This window comes from Melospiza melodia, chromosome 9 (assembly GCF_035770615.1).
Source record: "Melospiza melodia melodia isolate bMelMel2 chromosome 9, bMelMel2.pri, whole genome shotgun sequence".
Lineage (NCBI taxonomy): Eukaryota > Metazoa > Chordata > Aves > Passeriformes > Passerellidae > Melospiza > Melospiza melodia.
In genome coordinates, this window is record NC_086202.1 from 17101489 (window position 1) to 17125286 (window position 23798).

Sequence of the window (23798 nt, forward strand, 5' to 3'; positions counted from 1 at the left end):
TGTTTTGGCTGAGTCCTGATACTGGCTGGAGATGTTCTCCAGGGAACTGATGACAGAACCAAAGAAAGACATCTTTCTTACCCTGTAATCTGGAAAAATCAAACCTTTCCAGTGAAGTCTCCCCTTCTGTTGAAGGACTGTGTGAGATTTGCACAAATGGGTGTGTGAAAGGGAAAGGCCTCACAGCAAAGCTGCCAGCACTTCACTGGTCCTTTGAATTTAGGAGCCGAGTCCTCTGCACTTGGTGATGGAAGAAAGGTAAGGTGTTTTTTCATGACAATGATCTCCTTTATTCTGATTTGCTAACCTGAGTAAAAGCAAACTTGAACATGACAGCTATATACTGCACGATAAGAAAGACAGAAGTCATGTTTATGCAGATTTTTTTAATGAAGAAGATGCTTTCATTGTATCAATTTCTGCATTAGAAAAGCATCATACACACTGAAGGTTGCGTTCCAGAAATGATGTTGTGCTGCTGACCCTATTAACCCCATGCTCTTATTTCTCTGAAGGTTTCAAACATTAGAAGAGGCTTACAAACATTGCTGAGAACAACAGAGATAATTATTTTTACCTAGAACTGAGAGCTTTTAGTATACAAAACTTGCACACATATACAAAACTCCATATACACACAGAAGTGCATTCATGAAAAATAGAAATTGTATTTGCAGCAGAGTGGAATCTACACAGCAACATCTATATTTCAGATTAATCAGGTGGAAGGCAGGTAACGTTATTTTTTCAAGTACTCTTCCTAGTATACTTTGTAGACTCATAACACCAGAGCTTTCCCTTCAAAAAAAAAATGGAACAGTCTCCATTTTTAATGTATGCAGAATCTTACATTGATTAAATAATGCAGGACCATGCATTTAAACAATTCCTTTTCTTCAAATTATAACTTCTTTCCTCTTGTAATGACTCCTATACTGGAGTCTTATATTGCACCTTTTAGTAAACAAGTCCTAAAACTTCAAGTCCTTAACAATGAAAAAAGGCTAGAACTTTTTTTAAAGGAAAGATATTGCTGCAAAATTTGCAATTATTCCTTTTACATGTAATAACTTACTTGAGTTCAATCAGAACTGCCAATGAAAATGTCATTTTAAAACTTTGCTATTTATATTAGAGAAATACTCATTCAGAAATAAATTTCAAGTTACTCTGTGCAAGGTCTCTTCCAAACTAGCAGTAGAGGTTTTACTCAGTTCAGCACTCTCACTGTAAGAGTTTCCACCCTCCTGAGTGCTTTGCTCAGTGTCAGGATTACAAGACTGTCCCCCTTCCTGAGAGCTGGAAATAGCTGCCTTCAGTTTTTTCTCAATTTTATCAGCTACAGCACACATTTTTAACTCTCTCAGGCTCCTTATTAGGGTTTCATAGGCTCCCTTCATTCCATGACTTTGATACCAGACTTGTAACAGCCTAATCTTCTGTTCAGATGAATCACCAGGAAAATCGTGCATGCTTTGGTCTATGGCAGGTTCTGATACACCACGGTGACGAACAAATGTCTTGACTTCTTTGAGTGTCATCTCTGCCACAATACCAGGAATGTATTTGTTCAGGTCAACATCTAGGAGCAGGAAAGGAAATTAATGCACCTGGCTCTTTTATCGTACTGGGTTTTATCACCTGCACTCAGATTTGATGCTTCTATCCAAAGCAAATTAAGTTTCAGGTATTTGTGACTCAGTATGGTTTACGTGTGATTTTTTACAATGCATGGCAGGTCTCTTTTTACAAGTTCCTGCCAGATGCTAGGTATTTCAAAGATTCAGGCTTGCAGCCATATGGCTTTCTACCACCTAAAACAGTGTCTCAGTTCCCTCTGTAACCTATTCTGTCCTTCTCTATCATGGAAGTGTGGTCACCTCTCACGTACCCATTTTTCTCAAAATAGCATTGGGAGAGGTCATGAAACAGGACAGGTTTTCTGTTGTGATACAGTCTTGGAGCTTATCTTTTTTCCTGTTGTGTACCACTCCTCTGGATTTGCCCTTTAACAGAATGTAGGTTTGTGAATCTTCAATCCCATTGTGGACTGTTCCCCTGTCATAAATATCCATGGTTATAGAAACAGTTTGCTGTTTCCTAGTGTCTGTACCACATGCAGAGCTGAAATTCACTTGTAGACAATGTGTGATTGCTCCCTATACAACAGAAATTCCTCCTGAGGCAAGATTTCCATGATGCCACTAAGTGCCTTGATGAGCATTATATGAACTGGCACTTCTTTAGCAAGTGTTCACTTTTGTGCTGGCATGACAGGTCTGGACAGTGGCAAAGTCTACACAAAAATACTGTTTTTTTTTTTTTAGTTTAGGATTTTTTTATCTGTATCTGTTTTTTCTTTCTACTGAATTTTGATAAATTGTTTCTTACCTTCAACTATAAGAGGTATATCCACCTGAAAAAAAAAAAAGGCAGGAGAGAAATAAGTAGAAACAACCTTTGTAAAATCCCACACTTATCTAAGAGGATAAATACATTTCATGATAAATCTATGATTTTCTTTTAGTTTTCTCCAGGATTCCTGTTTTATGAATGGGAGAGTCAGACCAGACAGACAGACTTCTTTTGACTTGGGTAAGTTTGGGGAATCACCTCCTAATGCCTAGAATTATGCATGGGGACAGAAGCATCCTGGGTTGGTGGAGGCCTGATGATTTGTGAAGTTTTGATCATGGTTATGTGATTTAGGAAGCATTCCAACAATCCTGAAGAAGTAATACAGGGTTTCTCTTACTTCTCCCAAAAAAATTCTTGTGGTAAAATTTGCTTCATTCATGTCACAGAAGAAAGGCACACAAATATGCAATTTAAATGGAAAAAAGTTCTTGGCATAAAGCTGAGTTTTTTATGATCAAAGCAATAATACTTACATGCTTTTCTTTGTAAACTCCATTACCTGGGTCATTAGGATCCTTCTTTTTTCTTCTCTTGTCTGAAACAAAAAAAGCATTTTTAAAATTTAGGGTAGGATATCTCTCCTTTGGACTCCAAGAATATAAAATTATATTTGAATAAGCATCTGAATACCTCATTCAGAGTATAATAGGAATAAGTAGGGAATCACTTACACCAGACTATCGCTCCAATCGCTCCAGCTATTATTGATAGTAGTAGTAGTAGTACCCCAGCAATGATCAACCCCAGCTTTGCTGTTGGAACATTGGAAAATTTGCATGGAAGTTAAGTCAAGAAATGCAATACAGCAGCACACCAAATTTTCAACAAGACCGTGTCAGGTTTTAAAAGCCCTCCTAACACAAAAGCCAAATATGTTAAAGACATAACCTATGGTGAGCTGCCCCTAAAAAGGGGTAACAGCCCCTACAGCTGCACAGTGATCAAGGGAAAATCATACTCTGCAGGTCAGTAGAGGGAACAGTGGGACTGAGGCCCTGAGCTGTCAGGAATTACTATGGCCAGTGTGTAGAACAGGACAATTGCAATTGCCTCTCAAAATACAGCACGTGCTGCACCTTGCTAAGTTTTAATGGGTACCTTTGGTTCCACACACAGTGTCTGAAACTGCAGTACATTGCTCTTCAATTACACCGCTTTCACATCTGCAGAAAATATGAACACAAATTATTAGGGGATGTTTTTTCTCTCTTAAGCTGTTCAGAGAGCAAATCAAATCTTCTGAGATGCTTTATCAGAAAAATATTTCACATTTTGCTGATAAATATGCTAGTTTCATATTCTAAATTCCTGATCTTGGGGTTTAGAATTTAATAACGTGAAAATCTGTAGCTATGGGAAAATGTATGAAATTATTTTTCAGTGTAACAGTAGCTCACACAAAGACAACAGGAAAGCTCAGATACTTTATTAGCAATTTTGAAAAGCATATAGAGACTCAGTGGATATATATTTTTTTCTATATGCTTTTAGAAAGCCTTCATGGCTGCAAATTGAACTGACTGAACTCAGCTCAGGTGCAAAGGAAAATTGGTATGCTTTCCCTGAGGTTATAGATCACCTTAGCCTCTGTCTTGAAACCAGCTGGAAAAAAAATGTGATTACATACTAACAATTTCAGATGTGGTGATGAAGGCATGAACTTACATGGTACATGGAGTGCAAGTGTCACATCCTGTAGGACCGCAGAAATGGTTCTTTGCACAGGCACACTGTGTGTCCTCTTCTGGGGTACAGTTCTTCACAACCTCCAGCCCTAAAAACAGATCTCTTAAGTGTACTAGTCTGAAAAAGCAGGCTTCTGCCCACAAAGTCTTGTCCTCAGACTTGCTCCACCTCTGCTGGAACTGACGAGGCTTAGCTTTATCACACGCACACGGAGCTTTTCTAAGGAGCTGGGCTGGCAGAGCTGCCAGAGAGACCTCTGCTGGACGGGAGCGCAGAAAGCTCATCCATCACACAGTGCAGCTCTGAAACTCATCACACAGTGCAGCTCTAGAACTCACCACACAGTGCAGCTCTGAAACCCATCACACAGTGCAGCTCTGAAACCCATCACACAGTGCAGCTCTGAAACCCATCACACAGCGCAGCTCTGAAACCCATCACACAGTGCAGCTCTAGAACCCATCACACAGTGCAGCTCTAGAACCCATCACACAGTGCAGCTCTAGAACCCATCACACAGTGCAGCTCTAGAACCCATCACACAGTGCAGCTCTAGAACTCACCACACAGTGCAGCTCTGAAACCCATCACACAGTGCAGTTCTCTCCAGGAGAGGACTCATTTAGCACAGCCAAATCCCAACTTCTTTTCCCCATTTAGTATTGAATTTCCAGAAGGAAACTCAAAAGATCACACAGCCAATCTCCCTACTTGATAATGGAGATGGGTTCTTTGCACTCCCTGACAGACAAAAAGTTTTACCTTTTCTTGAAGACCTCCAATGATGGGGAATTGCACTGTCTCTTTTTTGGCTAACATATCCATGTTAAGTATTCCTCTTAAGAATCAAAACAAATTATTAATTTTCTCCTCTCCTCAGTTTACATGATAATGCTATCTCCATCCATGAAAAATATACTTCTGCATTAAAAATTACTGTATCTCCCTACTATGAAAGCTATTTTCATAGGCATATAAAAACAGAACAAATTTTTGAGTTACTACATTCAGTGCCCTGCTGTACTTTGAAACTACTTGATATTTCAAAACTTGATGAAGCTCTACTGTGACATCAGTGCTGAAGTAACTCATGGGAATAGTGGATATGAATGATCATAAGAATGGTTCACAGGGAACTTCAGTGGTAATTTTCCTCTTGCCTATTGTCAGTCCACTGATTTCTCTTCAGCTACATTACTGTCTGTGGAATATTTGGGCTAGCCATTACCCTTTTCCTCCCTTCAGTTCTAATAATTGTGACACATATAAACTACTGAATTGTATCACTCTTACCAATTTCATCACCCACACAAAAATGCTTATTATAACAGAAAATGAGAGGAAAGTTTTCTATCCATATTGAAGTCCTAAAGGAAGGGGCACTAAAAATTGATATTCCAACAGGTGATCTGAGTACAACCACACTGGAGTTGAGAACGGTTTGTCCATTCACTAAACTTGATTTTGGGTATGAGGAATGAAGAACTGTCGTTCCCTAAATCCAAGCAGAGGACATCTACAGGACACCTGGTGGAACTGGTAGGAGATGAGTTTAATGGACTTTTTAAAAAAAGAAATCTGTGATGGGTATTTATGCAACAGGCAGTGAATTTCTGCTGTCACCCAGCAGGTTCATGAACAGAGGGCTCATAAATAGACACTGAAATGACTAGGCAGGGACAGATCTTCCAGTGTCCTTTCCCTCAGCTGTGGATGCTGACAGACTGCAGGGCCCAGAGCATGGAGAGCAGACAGGTTGGTTTGTGTCATCCCTGAACAGCCCCTCGTGCCTGCACTGCTGACTGCAGAGCCCTGGCTGGGTGGGCCCCTGCTCTGCCCCAGGAGGGCTGGCCTCAGCCTCACACACTGTCCCAAACTGCATCCTGAGTGTCTTTCAAAAGACACAATCAGTTTTAAAGAACATTATCAATTTGTGAAACGCTATTAAAAAATCATTACTTTTTACACCCCTCTTTTAAACAGAGGAAGAAGAAGAGGGAGAACTTGCCTTCCTTGACTCTAACCAGTTTGTACAGTGTCAGCTTAGCAAGGACTTTGGCTAAGCAAAGGCAGATATTTGGAGAAATAATGGACCAACTATTTGTCTTCCTACTTTGTGCTTGATGAAAGGGAGCTGGAGGATAAACTTACTACTTTCTCACAAATTCATTCATGTCCTACCACTAAAAGTTTTGACTCTGCGTGCTAACCACGACTAGGAATTGTGGAGACTTTTCAGTGAAATCCTGTGTGAAAGAGGAGCCATTGCTACAGTTGCTATTTCTATACACTTACCAAAGTGGCTATCACACCATTTGCATCTAAAACACTCGTCTAAGTCATTGAGGTGATCCATGAATTCCTTTCCTTTCTGACATGGAGCACAGTGTTTGGTAACATCTGTTGGGCAGGAGACATTTTTAACAAAACCTGTAGAGACAGAAAACCAACAATTTAGAGAGCAGCCACCAGCTCTAAGACTAACATCAGAATTTCTTTTTTAATCCCAAATACTTTTGATTCCAAATATGGGATGTATATTCTTTGTGCATGTGTAGATGCCCTCCAGGAATGTAGTATACATAACTTTTGATTATCCCCACTCTTCCTCTAATTTAATACTGAAGGAGAACACACTAAACAAAACTACATGAAAAATTGTAAAACCCACAAATCTATGGAATCCTGTAGGCAAAAGCATGTGTTTTCACTTTTTCAACCTTTTTCAAATATGTGCATGTTAATTCTTGGCTCTTTTCTAACAATCACATTATGAGAGAACTACTCTTTGTAGTGAGAAGTTATTGGTGCATTGAGCTTAAGAAATATCTTTGTTACAGGCTAATGTCCTGTAACAAAACAAAGATACAGCTGGAATGAAGTACTGCATCCAGGAAACCACTTCATGCCTCCCCAGTATCCCAGCACAAAGCAATGTGCTTGGGTGGTGTCCCCTGTTAATGACTTCTCAACACACATCATACTCACCCCTTCCACATTTCTTGCAACACTGACTATCTAAACTGTATTCATCCTCCCTGCAGTTAACTTCCCTCCTGGAAATGATTCTCCTATTGGATGTTATTAGAGCTTCAGTGTCATTTTTGCACTGTGTTTCAATAACTAGGAGAGCCACCTAGGAGAGACCAGAAAATTAGACAAAAAATGTTTAGGACTGTGCACTAAAACTGTGTAGAAGAGTCACATTAATAGCATTATCTATAACTAAACATAATAAAATTCACTCCCTTATTAAAACGATTCATTGCTCTGGATTTAATAGACAATGAGGGCCCATATTAAAGCCATGAACACTACCTTTACAAACACTCTCCTTTCAAATTACTTTACAGTAGATCCATTTCTTTGAATTTTTTGCACTGTCAATTGCAACTGTCAATTGCACTGTCAATTTGCATGGTAAATTGCAAAATGCTGCAAGCTTTTTGTTTGTTTGTTTTTATTTCGGTCATTAGGCAGTAGAGGTTTACTGGTGACCCCTGCCCTGCCTCTTCTCATGATAATAATAAAGCACTGTGGCCCAGAGGCCAAACCATGTTTTTTGTATTATTTTGGAAGAAGGAGGAAGAATGATAAGGATAAATCTGGTATTGTTTGTTGTCTTCTCAGCAACATTTTCTGGGGAATTCTATATTTACTGTGCATACACTAAATATGAGATGTCTACATAATGGAGCTATGGATGCTGACCACAATTTCAGTGAGATGCAGAAAACTCTTTATGTTAAATTACCGAAAAAACATTTTGGATATCAAACTGGGCTCTCAAGTGAAGGAAGTGTTATCTGTTGCTAACTAATGATGTAACCAATAAGACCATTGCCTTCTAGGTAGCCATTTCTTTTCATCTTCTAGTCTATTCACAAGTGAGAAGGTGGAAAGAATTTTATTTCCTTGGCAACTGTTTAAAATATATATACTATTAGTTAATGGATGTAATTAAGAAGGCCTTTCTTTGCACCTGGAGGTGAAGCTCCAGCAGCTGAAACAGCATAATTAGCACTGGAGAAACTCTGAGTAGGGATGCCCATCAATTCCCCTGTTTGGTGCTCTCTCTTCCTTTGCTGCCAAAGCTTTCAGGGTGCTCTCCTCTGAATCCTAGTGTTAAAAAATTAAAGTCTCTACAGAAGCTTTCAAGTGGATGTGCCAAATTAGTGTGATTTGTTTTCCTTTTGTCTAGGAGAGCTACCTCACTAAACACTGGATTAGAAAGTCCGAGTAAAAAATAATCACTAAGATATAGTCAGGGATGTGTGACCAGTCTGGTTTGGTTTTTCCTAAAGCAGTATGAAGGAAATGTTGAGAGAGTCATGCAGACAATAGAATATAATCAAAGAAGGAAACATATTTCTAAATTACTAATACCAGTAAAACCTTGCTTATTTTACCACATGCCTGCAAACACAATGAGTGCAGAGATGTGTTCCCTCACACCAGCAAAGCTCCCTGCCTCTTGTTTATGCTTTTGTACAAATGGGCTGTGCTGGTATGAGGGGCTACAGAAGCAGAACATTTTCGGATGGATGCCCTCGGCTCCTGCTCACGGAGATGAACTTCCTGGTACACTTACAAGAAGTGGGGCTGACTTCTCAGAATTTGACACTCAAGCAGCACCAAACACCTACATTGGCTCTGCTTGCAGGGATGTCTTACAACATCTTCCTGTGGAAGGAATAATGATAAAACTGTGAAAGCTTTTCTTCAAAGCAACGCCCTAATTTTTTCAAACATTTTTCCTCCTGGATTTGCACCCTCGTAAAAGCAATCCATTTGCTATTTAAAAATTTGGGGGTGTCTCATAGGAAAAAAAACCAGAAAAGAATCAATAGTCATTTAGCTTCCTGTGCACACCTTAGTTGCTTTTTCTGTTGTCACTGAGCAGTAAACACCAATATCAGAAAGGAAGCAGTTTAGGGGCTTTTAGACAGGGATGATAGGTGCTTTTTTATGACATGTACACTCAAGCCGTGGTTGTATGTTTTCAGCCCAGAATGAGTCACAGAGACTCCCTTTCAACTTTCTCAACCTAAAAAAAAAATAGTTTTGGTATCTAAACTGAAGACTTAGATTGCACTAAGCAGTCAAAGGGAATAAGATCAATCAGCTGGGGACATCTACTCTTAGCAGAACCCATAAAAATATGAGCCCAGGTTTTCTGGTTTTGCTGCATTTGCATTACTCAGACAATGAAAAGAGTTTTCTACCTAATTCCTCTCCTTCATTACAACAGGGCCCTCCAAAATGCTTTCACCAACAGGTATTTGCTAAGGACACTTTTATGAAACCTGCTTTTATCAGCATTTCTAGGGCACAGTGACAAGAACTTTCATTTCTTTGAATACTCGTGTCATTTTGGGATTCTCCAGTTCTTCCTCTGTCAAAGTATTCTTCATGACATCTCAATCTATTTCAACAGAAAAGCTTCTGCAAGACACAGCTTATAGGTATGTAATCTCAGCTTTGGAAGTGTGTGAGCTTGTAATTTGCATACAGGAGTTTTTAAAACTTTTTGAACACTCACTGTTCAAATTCAATCCACTACCCTTTCATATCTCAGCTGACTCACATGCAAACTGAAACAACATACTGGGGCTGGGGGTTCTATGATTGGTTATTTTGTTGGGTTTTGCTCTTCAGAAGTACTGTACTACTAAGCACCTACTAGTAAATACTACAGTAGTAAGTGTAGTAAATACTACACTATTTGGAGAGTTGGGAGAGATATTGACAGCTCTCACCTCAATTTGTTGAAGCTAAGCATGAATTAGAGCTTGTCAGATAAAATCTAGCAACTCTCACCCTTCTCCTTTTCTAACACGAAATGGTTTTCTTATGATTTTCTCTTTGTTCAGTGAGTTACTGCAGAGATGAGGGTGGTTACAGTGGAAACATGCACAGACATGTTTCCAGAATTGGGACCTATGTACTTCTCACTTGAGTCTTGGGTCATCCCACCATTTTATGGCTGTTTATGCATGTAAATGTGTGTATTAGTTTTCCATGATATGAGGAAGAAAGGCCAATGCAGTAATGCAGGAACCTTGTTTTCAAAGGTACATCTTCTGAACTTCCGGAAAACTGCCTGCTCTGTGGTCATATCATAATTACAAAATATTTACATGACAGTTCACTCTCTGGCCTATTCCTGTGGAGGACTGTCTTGAGGTGATTTTATGGTGGTACTTCATTCCCTAAAGGCCAGGAGAGGTTGGAGATGAAGCAGGAGGCTGGGCTGGGGCCTGGGAAGGCCGGGTGCAGGCTCGGTTCTTTCTCTGACGCGCTTCAGGCTGCGCCTCGGACTGTTAGCTCACTGCCTTTGCTCCATCTGCATCCCTGCTTGCTCAGGAAAGCAGCTCTTCTTTGTCTTTCCCCACCTTTCCCCCTGGACTTCAGCAGAAATCATTCAGTGGTTTCTTTTTGGTTTTATTTTTCCACTTCATCTGTTTCGGCTTGCAGTCCAGGGAGCCTATGGGGGTGGTGGGAAAGACCCAGGCCAGCAAATAAAGGACCCTAAACCCCACCAGTTTCATCTGCTGTGAGGAGCAGACCAAAGCCAGAAGCTCAACAGGTTCCTATCTACTTTTAGCGTGAGCTGCTGCGTGGATTTTTTTTTCTTCCCTTTCCTGAGACAAAGGGAGCAGCCACCATCCTTGCCCCCTGGCCATGGGGCTGGATTGGGGATATAAGGTTCAATTTATTTTTTCTGTCTTGTGGGTATCTTGTTTTGTTAGTAAACAGGGTTTATTTTCACTTGCACCCACTAGTATTCATTTCTCTCATTGGCAAAAAGGGATTATTGGAGCCCTTCTCTTTAGAGGAAACATTCATTCCAGAGCATTTTCTCCTAAAATCTGTCTCTGAACTGATACAAGTTTGTCTCTCAGTGGTACGTAGCTTTGTAGCTTTTTCTACATGGAGAACTCAGATGTTTTCTAACTTCATAGACCATGGCTATTTTTGCATGACTATCCCTAAATCTTCTTTTACTTGAGTGCAGTATGGATTCCTTGCGAAATTGAGGTCTCATTCAACAAACTGTTTTCATGTTCTGGTTTAACCAAATAACATGCCAAACTCTGACCATGTTTATTTTATAAGTAATGAAACAACTTGCTAATTAAAACAAAAACCTTTTTAAAAATAGAGATTATGTAGGAATGCTACAGTCTTTCTAAGGTATACTGAAATTTGGAAACTACTGGAAAATAAGAGAAAAAATATATATATTCTCTGGAGCATTGTTATAAATGAAATTATTTTTAATATTAAGATATATATTTTGAATTGTTCTAACATACTGAGCTACACTGACTTTTCTGTCACTAGTTGGCTGCTCCTGTACAGGAAAAGGTAATACACACTTCTGTCAGCAGATGAGAATCCTCCTTTGTATTTAATTATGCTTTAATGATTTGTGCAGGGGCATGGATAGAGCTCTTTGAAATACTTTAAGTATTTTACTACCTGTTATGCAGTTGGTCAGACCACAATTTGAGTGGGATTTTATCCTGGCTAACAAACACAGTTTGTGTTGTGATTTGTATTAAAACCACATTGGAAAGAGACTTGGGAGGTCAGCTGCAGCGAGGTGTCTCTGGAACGGGAGAATTGGGCTGGGTTAGCAGTGTGTTCTGCAGGCACACTTCCAGGTGGCTGTGCTGTCCAGCAGGGCTCACTGCCACCTGCCTCATCCCCCGGCATCCCTGGGCTCAGGGCAGCTCTGCCCGGCACTGAGCCAGGGCAGCCACACACGCTGCACCTGCCCAGGTGCGCTGCCCTGGAGCTCCCTGCCGCTGCAGCAACGCACCCGGAGCAGTGCAGACCCTGTGCTGGCCACTGACACACACTGACCCTTCCCTGCTTTCCCTGCTGCTGACGGCGGCCGCTCGGAATGGATCTTTGTCAAGGTAACTTTACTGATGAGAGTGAGACAGGAGACGGAAGCTCTCGGAAGGGACTCACTGTGTGCACAGGCATGGCTCATGCAAAAAGGAAGGCCCTGCCCTACTGATTCCAGTAAATGCTGACGGCAGGCTTGGACCATTCCTCTGGCTTCTCCTGGGCCACTAACATAGAGGTTCAAACTCCTTCCCCACAGGTATTTGCTTTTATGTTGTTTTCCCTGCTCGCTGGTAGGGATCGGCTGAGGTGCAGCGCAGGTCGGCTCCCATTCAGCCCGGTTTTAGCCCGGGCACGTCCCGCACCTCCCCGTGCTGGCGAAGCGGGGGCTCTGCACCTGCCTGGCCCGCGGCTCCGGCCGCTGTGGGTGCCTGCGGACCAGCGCCAGCTGTCCCTGGGTGCCCCACCTACAGCCACCTGCATCCATCCCCCCTTTCCTCCGTCCGCTTGACACAACACGCACCTCACTGAGCACCCTTCAGAACTGCCTGGACTTGAAAGTGAGTTTTTTCCACTTAAAACATCGCCCAACGAGCTGACTGAAATGTCGCTAGCAAGTTTGCCACGGCCGGCGCCGAGCAGCAGCCGGGCAGCGCTCCCCGCCCCGCGGCGCCGCGTTCCTCGGCCCCGCCGGCCCCGCCGCCCCGGCCGGGGCTGTCCCGCCGCCCGCCCGCCGCCCCGCTGGGGCGGACACTTACGAGGAGCAGGGCAAGGAGCCCTCGGGCCACGCTGCCGCCGCCGCCCCGCAGTGTCCCCATGCCGCCGCTGCCCAGCACTCTCCGACGGGAAGTGGCCCGTTCCTGCGGGACAGCCCGAGCTGCCTGCGCCCTCCCATGCCCCGCCGCTCCTCCCATGCTGGCAAACACGGCACGGCACGGCCCGCCCCCGGCACGGCACGGCTCGGCACGGAGCGGGGGCTGGGCTGGGCCGGCCGTGGGGCAGGGCAGCCCGGGCGCGGTGATCCGGCCCCGGGCAGGGCTCCGGCCGCCGGGCGAGCCGCGGACACCGGCGGGACAGCCCCGAGCCCCGCGGTGACCGGGAGAGAGCGCTCGGGGCTCCCGCTCGGGTGTCCCGGGGACGCGGGGACCGCGGGTGCTTGGCCGGGGACACCCACTCGGCAGCTCGGGGTGCCAGGCACGGCCCCGAGGTCACCGAGCCAGCAGCCTTAGTGCTGGGAATGACACATTCGATTCCTGCGCTTCAGGTGCTGGGTGGAGCTATTGCCTCCCTACCGGGGCAGAAACTCTGTTTTGCAAGTACTGCCAAGGACGGGCAGTCCCGTATGGGTAGAACGGAGCAGGCACTCAGGACAGGCTAAACTCACTGCAGCAGGCAGTACTGCCCTTTGCTGTCTTATTGAAAGGGTTGCGCAAGCCCATGACTTCTATTTTCTGCCTATTTCCAGTCAGTTCTTGTGTTTTTCCTGCGAGCTTTCAGAGGTTTGAAATGCTGGTAGTCTGGCCTCCTTTGCAGAGTTAAAAATGACGTGATGGAGTTAGTTATCGATATGTGTTTTCATCTTTCAGGTTTTGACATGATTCGATTGCCTTGGAAGGACCATGGTTGCAATCGAGATGGCATTTTCATTTTAAACACCATTTTTCAGTGGTTTATGACTCAGATTTTCAAAAACTCTTCTACTTTTCTGCTGGTATGGGGCTCTTAGCTGCAATACATAACATTGACAAAAAAATAGCTACTGTTTTAAATACTTCAAGCTTTTAAACCACTTCCGGATGAACCAAAAGTACTGCTGACACACTTTTAGAGATGCTGCCTTTGGAGCAGCCTTACCATCCACTTTTTGCCTTCCCAGTGGCAGTATGGAATGTAAGGAGGGAGAGGCATCTCTCTTGGGTGCAGTGCCTGGGTTACACGTCTCTGGTTCCTACTGGGCAAACCCAAAGCAGCGTGTCTGTGAGGCTGCTAATTTTAGCGGAAATTTGCGTGCGGGTAGGGGTGGAGTAGGGACTGCAAGCAGTGTTGTCCAGATCCGGATCGTTGGTGCAGCAGAAAGCTTGGTAGAATTGTTTCCAGATCCATCGCTCCAGGGGATTGTGTTTTGCCCTAAAATCCAAACCGAATGTGGCCGGGCCCTCAGCAGGCATTGCTCAGGGTTCAGCGGCACCTCGGTGTGCCTCTCGCACTATTTGCCTGGTACCTTCCTCTGATGTCACTCTAGTCTGTGGGGTGCATGTGGTTTGCACTCCTCCCTGCCCCCAGGGTGTGATGACTGTGTGCATGTAGCTTCTTTGCGGTGAGCTGTTTTTCTCTTAGGTAGGGAGCTTTGAGAAGCTACCAGATTCATGTCAAAACAGCAGTGCCTGCATATGACGTGAAGTCGTTCCTTATGTAGTTAATAAACTGTAGTTGTGGAGGATTTTTATATATATAATGAAGAAAGAGAAATGTGCTTGGAGGACTTTTTGTTATTTGATGAGAAGACAAAGGCCTCTGCATGATTTAATGTGAATCAAGCAAAAGCTGTTTATGGTGCTTCTAAGCATTTTTTATATTTATTCTTATCTTGGTCTACACAGTCACACATGGTTTAATTGGTAGCTCTGTTTTGTCCATGCATCTCTTGATTGGTAGCTCTGCTTTGTCCATGAGCCAAGCATGCATCTTTTCCTTAATCTAATTGGTAGATGCTGTGTCATTTTACTCGAGTTTACACCCGTGTGTTTGTCAGCAACTTTTCTGCTTCTTCTTTATTCTTGCAACATCAGCTTTTTTATCCACAAAGATGACGTTGTTCTTTAGTTCCAGAAGGTTAGGCTGGTTCATTTAGTATACGTCCTGTAAATATGATCCTACAGTTTGACTATTCTAACTGTGAGAATAGTCAAACAAATAGTTGGTATCAGTGAGGACTGTACGGCCAGTGTTTTCATCTTTGCTCTGCTCCTTGTGTTGCAGCAGTTTCTTTTCAGCTGGTAAAAGTGGCAGCATCCACTCTTTTCTTTACCCACCCTTCATCTAAAGCTTAATTCTTGTGTCAGCAGCGGCCTGCTGAGCAGTACGGGCTCTGCAGTTTCTCTCTGCCAGCAGATGGCCTTGTGCCTCGCCTAATGTGGGAACAGGGGTCAGGCTGGGGCAGGATGCAACTCGAGGAACACACACTTTTTAGCTCCTTTGCAATTCCAGCTTTAAAAATGTAAGGTTCTGGAAATAAAGTGATTTTTTTGTTTGTTTTTTTACTGTGATGGTTTAATTTGTGTGTAGGTGTGCATTGTGTTTCTTTTCCCCCCTTGTAATTGTTGTCCTATGTCACATGTACACTGCTCATAGGAAATTCTGCTCTGAGCCAAAACAGCCAGGGGATAATTTTGGACACACATAGTGACAGTATTCTTGCATTTGGTGTTTCTGATTTGGAATTGTTATTCACACTTTAACTGGCGTCAAACCTTTTCTTCCCTCTCCAGAAAGCTGCTGCACCTAAAGAAGCAAGCTGATTCTGTTGATGTATTATGATATTGTGGATTGCTAAGTTTCTGAGAAGGTTCACTTAGCTAGCCTCTCCAGGTGAAGAAAAACTTGTCAAGGTGCAATAACACATAATTAAGGGCCCTGTGCATTATATTGGTCTCACCTCAGAATATTGAATCCATATTTATATTCCAGAGGGAAAATAATGGGGGAGGAAGCATAAGATCTGACTTGCTTTCTACTACATTTTTCTCTGTTAAATTATTAGAAATTTTTAATTTTAATTTTTTTAATATTTTGTTTAGATTTTGGCATTTTTGTAATCTTTAGCAGTTCTTTTGTACTAAGATTGGGCAATAGATTAACTGTGTAGTATAACTTGACCAAAATAGTCCCATCAAACTTAAATTCTCCTTTGACCTAAATACACATTGGAAGACCATTGTTGGTTTGTTTCTTAGTTTGTTTGTTTCAGTTTCTGTCTTTTGTTTTCTTTTGCTTTCCTGTTTTGCCTCTCCTCTCCCTCATGTATGTTCAAGAGCAGCCAACCTTTGTTGGCTGTTCATGCCAACTTTTGGCTTTTTGTTCAAGTACAAGAGTGAGTGATCCATTACTCATGCAGTTCAATGATATATCCTTCATTTTCGATTCAAACCTCTTCAGTGATGTGACTCATGTCACAAACATCAGCTAACACTATTGGGAAATCATTAGAGTGGCATCAGTATTTAAATAATGAGCTCTTGGCCAGGACAGTTTTATGACACTTGTATTGTTTTCCAGATCTTCTGTTAAACATTGGAACAGTGACCTTGCTGCACCCTTTGCCTTATGGTCTCACAGACCAGAGAAGATCTGTAACCACTGTAAATATGGCTATTTGCTGCAGTGCGGTGTGGCCAGATTCTGACACCCTTTGTTCATAAACCACTGTGAACCACTACTTCCAATCCCCTGGTTTTGTGGTGCAGTGAAAGGCTCTTTGTAACGTGATGTGGTAGTGAAGCACTTTGTTTGCTCTGACACCCTGGTCTGTGTGTGGAGAAGCTGCCATGCCAGCACAGAAGAGGGAGAGCAGGGTGTGACCAGAGGACTTTATGAAGACCCTGTGGGGATTTTTCATAAGCGTGCTGCCTGGTGTTGCATCAAATCACAGATCAGGGTGTTCTGGCATGCAGTGTACTCCTTTTAAAAGTAACAGTGACCTGATATACTCGCCTGTGGAGCCAGAGATGCTACTGTTTATCTGAAAAAACCCACACTAGCAAGAAAACAGAATGGAAACAAAAGCCCAGCCTGGAACAAAACAGAGTGGAAACTGAAACTCACAGCAAGTAACTTGTGTCCTCTAGCAGTTCTCCTCTGGAGAAGGAGATACAGGAGAACTGGCCATAAACCCTGCCATTCTTTAAGAATATCAAAACAGGTATGTGTCCTTTTTCTCATAATTTAACTTCCTGACACTACCCTGGGTCCATGCTTTTGTTCAACAGACCCAGTTTGATGACGTCAATGCATTCTTCACAGCAGGGGAAAAAAAAAAAGCATTTTTCAAACAAACTGAGCATTTCCTTAGACTGGAAAAGCAAATTGGCTGGGTGCCTGGTGGCTCCTACAGCCAATCACCATAACCTTACCATAAATGTAGATGTGTTTCTGTCTTAGGGTTGATTATTGACTTTATTTCAGACATGGGACCATCCTGTCCCAGTCCTCTGTTTGTGCACTGTACAAGGGAATGCTGAGATTCTAAATGCTGCATTATTTTACAAATATTTTGCACATTACATGGACTGACATAAAATTTGACTTTGTGACTTCATAGATTGTAAATGCATCTTTTTAATTGTTTTGCAGAGCTCTGTATCCATCCAGATTAAGCAGCAGGCAGCTTTGTTTCAGAAGCTGGCTGGTGATATTTTCTCTTTATTTTCAAGCAAATTGGTCTTAGCTGTTTTTTGAAGATGCTATTACAAAGATTAAGCTTTATACTTTCAAAGCTTGGTGTACAGCAAATGCTGTCAAATGTGTAACAGATCAACTGTAAAAGTTTTGGAGATAATGTGCTAGGGATGCTAAATGTTCTTCAGAGGTGAGTGAGGAAGTGTTCAAACCTTTTCCCTTCAGGTACTGCCTGGACAGAGCACTGCTGATTTAATTTGTGGGTTTCTTCCATTTGTGAGATAAACCCAAGGCTGAATCCTTGTGCTAAGGATGAAAGAGGAAAAAATCTATAGAGAAATGTCTGGAGTTAAAAGGTAAATGTGAATAAAAGGAGATCTTTAGTTCTGCTTTTGACCTTTGATCTGAAGATGGCCTAAACAGGTGCATCTGATGGCTTCATTTCCCATGTGAAGTAAGTGATGCTGAGCCACCCTTCAAGGAAGTTTTCCTTACAATTTTAAAGAAAAGAAATTTTATTAAATGTGGTTGTGAGGAGGAGAAGCTAAAGGAAACATTTAAAGGGTCTTAGCATGCTGTGGTTTCTGATATTGTAAGAAATATTACAAGTTTGGAATTCAGTTCCACTGTTTTGCTTTGCTCGGTCATGCTTCTCTTTCTGGGGTATCATCTGACAAGTGAGACTGGCAGGCTTAGATAAAAGCAGTCTCTTGTGGCTGAGACTCCAAACGTTCTTGTTTTGGTTTCTTTTGATATCACTTAACCTTTGAAATTCTTTGGGGGTGGGGAAGACGCAAGAGTGATGTGAAAAGCCTTATCCCTCCCACTAACATCGATGCAGCTTGGCATCCACTGTGACACCAGAGCCAGGGCAGCATGCAGTGATCTCACTCTGGGTATTTGTCTCCTGGGCATGGCTGTGTGCTTCTCAGCAGCACTTGTGCTTCAGGTAAAGCTACTCTGCAACAGCTAGATCCTGGTAGAGAGGGGCTGTTGTGCTGGGAACAAAGTTGGAGGTCAGGGGGTTATCCCTGCCTTCACCAACTCCCCCACTTGTACCACACATTTGCACAAACAGGAGAGAGGCCTGGCTAGCTGCTGAAGCTACAGGAGTGAGTCATATTTTCTCTTTTCAGCTGCACAGCCCACTGCATAGTAAGGTTTTGTGAGCTGTAGCAGATGGATTGAGTATGTAGTACAGACTGATTTATATTTCTGTCAGAATGCAGTGGATTGTTTTCTGTTGGTGGTTCTCATCAGGAATTAAATGCTGTGCTTAAATAGCTGTGCATCTCTAAGGGTGGTCATAACCAGAAGGAATGCAGTGGTGGTAGCTGTCTGAAGCAGTCTGTTCAATTCCCAGATAAGACATCAGTGTTATTTTTCAGCTGAATAAATTCTCAAATACTTCTTGGAGGCCAGTATTTTGAAAGAGGCATCCTTTCCCTACTGCACAGTACATGTCTCTCCTGCTGTCAGCCAGCTCAGAGGCAGGAATGGGATGAGGGACTGCAGAGGGATGGGCAGCAGAGCATGCATTTCTGCTTCCCTGGGATGGGCAGCAGAGCCTGGTGGCAGTGCAGCCATGGCTCTGAAAGGCACAGGTTTCCCATACAGTCTCTCCCAGCCTGGGGATTCTCAGAAACCTCTCTGCCTGGAGGCAGCCAGCTGAGACGAGAGCAGCTCCTCAGTTTCATGTGGGAAATGAAGAGGAAGTCACATGCCTTTGCTATCAGTGTAGGGAAATGGTCTTACCTTCTGGAAGTAGAGGTTTTGGACTGAATTCTCATCTTTCATTTATTCACTTCAGAGAGTCATGATTTTTTAGTGTGTTTTTTTTTTTTTTTTTTTTTTTGAGATCAATTGTAATTTTGATATTGCCTTGTTTGAAGCTAAGATTTCACTACCTGTGCATAAAACATATTGAAAATATATAATATCAATACCTGGAATTTGCCTCTTGTGGAGAGGCAGGGCTGGCCACCAGCCCCTTGTCCCTCAGCTCCCTGCAGGGGCAGCAGGGTCTGTGCTGCACTGGGCGCATGGCAGAGCCTGCAGTGTCACAGCTCGGTGCAGTGCAAGGCTGTTGGCACACGGAGCTTATTGCTTGTCCTCACAGCCACTGCCCCACTATTCCTGAGTGACCTGGTACAAACCCCACCTGGTTTTCTCTTCAGGGGGCCCACATGATAAACAGGATCTGGCAAAGTTACCAAAGGATAGTAAGTTTTTAAAAGCAAGGTGATAGGGAAGGTTTAGCCCTCATGAAAACAGTAGCTTCTATTGTATGTAGAGCAAAAGAACACAGATGTTAGCCCTTTTTCCCAAGTGTGCTTGTCCCCTGCTCCTTCCAGCCCCTTTTCCTAGAAGGCCTCACACATTTGCAGTGTGAGTGGTGTTCAGTCTCTAATGCAATAAAATGCTTTAGCAACACTACTTTATTTAAATGCCATTCAGAAAGGGGGATGTGTTTGTGCTGAAGATCTGCTAATTGCATCCTTTTCTCCTGGTATTAAACAATGTGTCCATGCTGCGCAGTGCAGAGTAATCAGCATGCAGGGAAATGATTTATATTATATTGAAGAGGTCTGAACTTTGACCTTCTAAATTAATTCCCAGAGACAGCTGAATACAATGCAGTGAGTAACAGGCTTTAATTAGGAAGCTGGAAGAGTTGTACATAGTTCTGGTATCTTGATGTGGAAACTATCCAGGCATTTTCAGGATGCTTGTACAGCAGTGTTCTGCAGCAGTTAAAGGAGTTACTACGCCTTCAACAAGTTGCTAGCAAGGAACTGAAAGAAAGGGAAACTTGGGAACTACTTACAGGACTGGCAGCATGGTAGAAACTGTAATTCTGAGACTTGTCTTTTTTTAGTGATATTACTGGCTTGCAAGAAGAACAGAAATGGACCAAAAAGCAGTTGAGTTTGCAGAAATCTCCCACTGGCAGGCCAGACCTGAGTCCTGACAGTTTGCATCCCCCTTGAGACCAGTGGTGCAATAATTGGTCCTGAAATGGGCTGGAATGAGGAAAAGCTTTAGAGAATTCTGAGTTTTTCCATGTTTCAGGAGGATGGTTATGTTTGTTTCAGAATTATGTATCTAAGTCTTCCTTACAGTCATAAAAGGAAAGGAACAAAATTTTGCTCTTTGGCCTGTAAGGGAATTTGAGCAATCAGATAAAGCTGGGCATGTAAAACACATTTAGTGGAAGAGGAAAAGAAAACCCTAAGTTTGATTGGAAAATGCTTTTACACTTTCAGAAAACCAATGAAATTATTGAACAATTCACTATTCTATAATATTCTCCTGTTATAAATAATTCTCCTATTATGAACAGGATTCTGTTGGAGAGAAGTCTGTTTTATCTTAGATCTGTAATGTAGGTTGTAGCAAGTTATCAAAATACATACGTGCTCACACAGATTTTATCTGTGACTTTTTTCTGTAACTTATGTTATTGTTCAGATCACTGATAAAGGCATTCAAGTGTGCAGCCAGTGCTGGTCCCACAGAATTCCACCCACTCAGCAGAGATTTCCCTGCACTGTTGTGCTGTAAGGCTTCAGAGGCAGCTCTCATGCTACTCTGTATATATTGGATCTGCAGTTGTTTGGTTTTTTTAATGTTTTAGAATGTAAAGGGGTTTAGAGGGCTTTTACAACTATGTTTATAATATTCCTCAAAAAAATTTACAAGAATTCATTTTTACACAGCCTTATTCTCAATGTTTATTATATTTTCTCCTTTTATTTTTGTTGTTTGAATTGTGTATTGGCAGCTGTGATAGGTTGACTTTGAGTGGTGTGTTCATCTGGCATGTTTGTAATTAACTACTTCTTGTCATTACATACTTGAAATTTTAGTTAAACTGCCTTTCTTCCTGGGGAAAACCCCACAATAATTTTTAAGGGCTAATGAAAGTAAGTGTTGATTTTTCTGGAGGCACTTTGGCCTATTTGTAACACCTGTGTGGATGCAGGCTATTCCTGCCTGCTGCAATATCCATGCCCAGCTTTATTGATGGCTCTTTTAACATCCTCTTGCAGTGGAGTTGAAATCAAAAAAGCCCCAAACAGTTTTTGCAAACTTTCAAATTGACTTCTGACTTCTTTTTTCTGATAAATGCACATGTGTTCAATATGACTGCATTTGCCACATTACTTTTTACTTTTTGCATATAACAGCACACACTTTCATATAATAGCATGCCAATTCCAAAAGCAAGTTTCCTTTTTATCCTTTTTATTAAAAGTATGTGTTCACTTTAGTCACAAAGGTGATAGAATTCCCCTTGTATATTTTGTACATTCTTTGGTTTATTGCCACTTATCGCTCATTCCTTCACTGTTATTTAGTGGTTCTTGTGAAGTTTAAAAAAAAAGAAGTTCAGCTGTGCTCTCAGCTGTTTGTAGGTTGTGCTGAGTGACTCATACAGAAGACAAGGAAGTTGCAGTGCGGCCACATCTTCTTGCCCTGCCCTACAGTGACACTTAAACTCCAAATGCTCTAAACCCAGTGCCAGGAGCAAGAGATGGAGACCAGGGCTAGGCCTGTGGGAGAGGCTGGTTCCACCTTGGTGGCACTTGTGGTGAGTGACTCCACAATTTGCATCATCTAGAGCCAAAAAGTGAAACTCTGGCACTACAGCAGATTATTAAATGTGCTAGTGGAAGCGGTGACCTTGTTGAGCCTGGGAAGTTTTTGGAGGAAGGGCCCCTGGCCCTCCCTGTCCCACACAGGCTGTGTAGGGTGACTTCCCTGGAAGTACAGCACTTGTTTGCCACGGTGATGGGCTGGGAAGATGTCATTTACATTTTGGCAAGTTGGGATAGCTTGTTGCTGCAGAGGTTCTAATCATCATGGGGAATGTGGCTCTTGAGAGATGTTCCAATGTACCATTATTGTGAGGCCTTACCTGCAGTGTGATTTTGGGCAGTTATGTCAGCACCAGCTGTGACCCAGCTACTGAGGGGCTGCTGAGAGTTTGCACACAGTGGGGCAGAGCTCTGCCCTGGCCAGTGGCCTGAGGGCTGACCCAGCATCTCTGCTGGATTTGCAGCTCTTGTATGCACAGCGTTGCTTTGAATATCTTTCTGTTATATTAGGGATGTCTACACCAGTTAAATTGTGAGCTACAGGAGATGCCTTGCAGACAAAATGCAAAGTTTATTTCTATTAAAAAAAAAAAACAAAAAACTCTTGAAGGGCATTCAAAACTATGTATTTAAATTAGTCAAATTTATGGAGGGAAAATAGGAAATATATCTGCATCTATTAATCTATTATGCATGAGGATATGGGTACATACTCCTGTCTCAAGAAATCCTTCTTACATATACAATCCTTACATAAGGAAGGAGAGAGGATATAGGAAGTGTAGGTGTCCCATTTCTTTCCAAGCATCTGCTCTCAGGAAATCTCAGACACAGGATACTGAGCTATGCGGATATCAGCCTGACCCAGCAGGACTTGTGCTGATGTGCTGTTTGTTTAGCTAAGAAGGATGATGGGGGAGACATTATCTCATTTTTGCTTTGAACATGTTCCTTTGATTTTGAATGAAGGATAATTTTACCACATTACCAGAGGAAGATACCTTGTTAAGAAGATGAAGGAAGGTTGTGAATTAACATTATCGGCCTACTTAAGAGGCCCAGATGGCAAACACTGTCTCTCCTCTAGCTCTTGAAGAGCACAGGCAAAACTATTTTCCAAATTTTGAAGGTTGAAAACTGCCATATTTGAAAATGATTAGAACAATTTTGTCTTAGTTATTAGAAAGGGACCAGAGCAGGAGCCTGACAATCACAGAGAAAGCTAATCTATGGGTCTGACAGTTTATGGTTAATCTGACACTTTACAGATGCTTACTGTGTGACAGCTGCAATGAATCAGGTTGTTAGAGTGACTTTCTGCTCCCTAAAGCTTATTTATTCCTGTCTTTCTCAAAATAGGGGGTGGGGATGTGTAAAGCCTATCAATGAGATAGAGGAGAGGGATAGAGGAGAAGCCAGACAAACCAAAACATTTAGAGATTCTGCTAATGTTACGAAGATGAAAGGAATCCCCAAATAAAAGGGAGCCAGAGACATATTTAGCAGAGCCTCATTCCTAAACAGCCAATTGGATGGAGGCAGGAAGGTCTCCACACACATCTCAGAAGTTGTTTTCCCTTATAAAGTAAAGCAAAGAGATTACTTTATTCACATTATTCTATAGACTGGGATAAGCCTGCAGCTTCTGTCCTCCCTTACCAAAAAAGTATGGCATCAACCCCCTGGTGCTGGGCCTCTGAGCTGGCACTCTTGGGGCCAGCAGGAGCCCATTTCCTTGGCACGGGGGGATCTGCAGCCCCTGCTGCTCTGGAGTCCCAGGCACACTTTGTGTCCAATCCACAGTTACTGAAAAGAAGGAGCTTAAGGAAGGTGTAGCTA

At 42.6% G+C, this 23798-nt stretch overlaps 1 protein-coding gene and 1 long non-coding RNA gene across 2 annotated transcripts; one reads left to right on the forward strand and one right to left on the reverse strand.

Annotated features, from left to right (window-relative positions):
• Window positions 1-384: 384 nt before the first annotated feature.
• On the reverse strand, window positions 385-12825 carry FAS (Fas cell surface death receptor). Its single transcript, XM_063163551.1, has 9 exons — window positions 12723-12825; window positions 7093-7240; window positions 6400-6534; window positions 4084-4192; window positions 3517-3581; window positions 3090-3170; window positions 2892-2953; window positions 2392-2416; window positions 385-1582 (listed from the first exon to the last, which is right to left on the reverse strand). The coding sequence occupies exons 1-9, from the start codon at window positions 12780-12782 to the stop codon at window positions 1161-1163; spliced, it is 1107 nt and encodes a 368-aa protein (XP_063019621.1). The 5' UTR covers window positions 12783-12825; the 3' UTR covers window positions 385-1160.
• LOC134421991 (uncharacterized) lies at window positions 2319-9570 on the forward strand. The gene is made up of 3 exons (XR_010028710.1): window positions 2319-2595; window positions 5509-5643; window positions 9433-9570. It is a non-coding gene; the product is annotated as an uncharacterized LOC134421991 (long non-coding RNA).
• Window positions 12826-23798: the final 10973 nt, after the last annotated feature.

Coding starts and splice junctions, on each gene's coding strand:
- FAS (XM_063163551.1), bottom strand. CDS start 12,782: ATGGGGACACTGCGGGGCGGCGGCGGCAGCGTGGCCCGAGGGCTCCTT. Junction 4,193..6,399: donor ATGGTGTGATAGCCACTTTG/GTAAGTGTATAG, acceptor ATCTGTTTTTAG/GGCTGGAGGTTGTGAAGAAC. Junction 2,417..2,891: donor GAGTTTACAAAGAAAAGCAT/GTAAGTATTATT, acceptor TTTTTTTTTCAG/GTGGATATACCTCTTATAGT.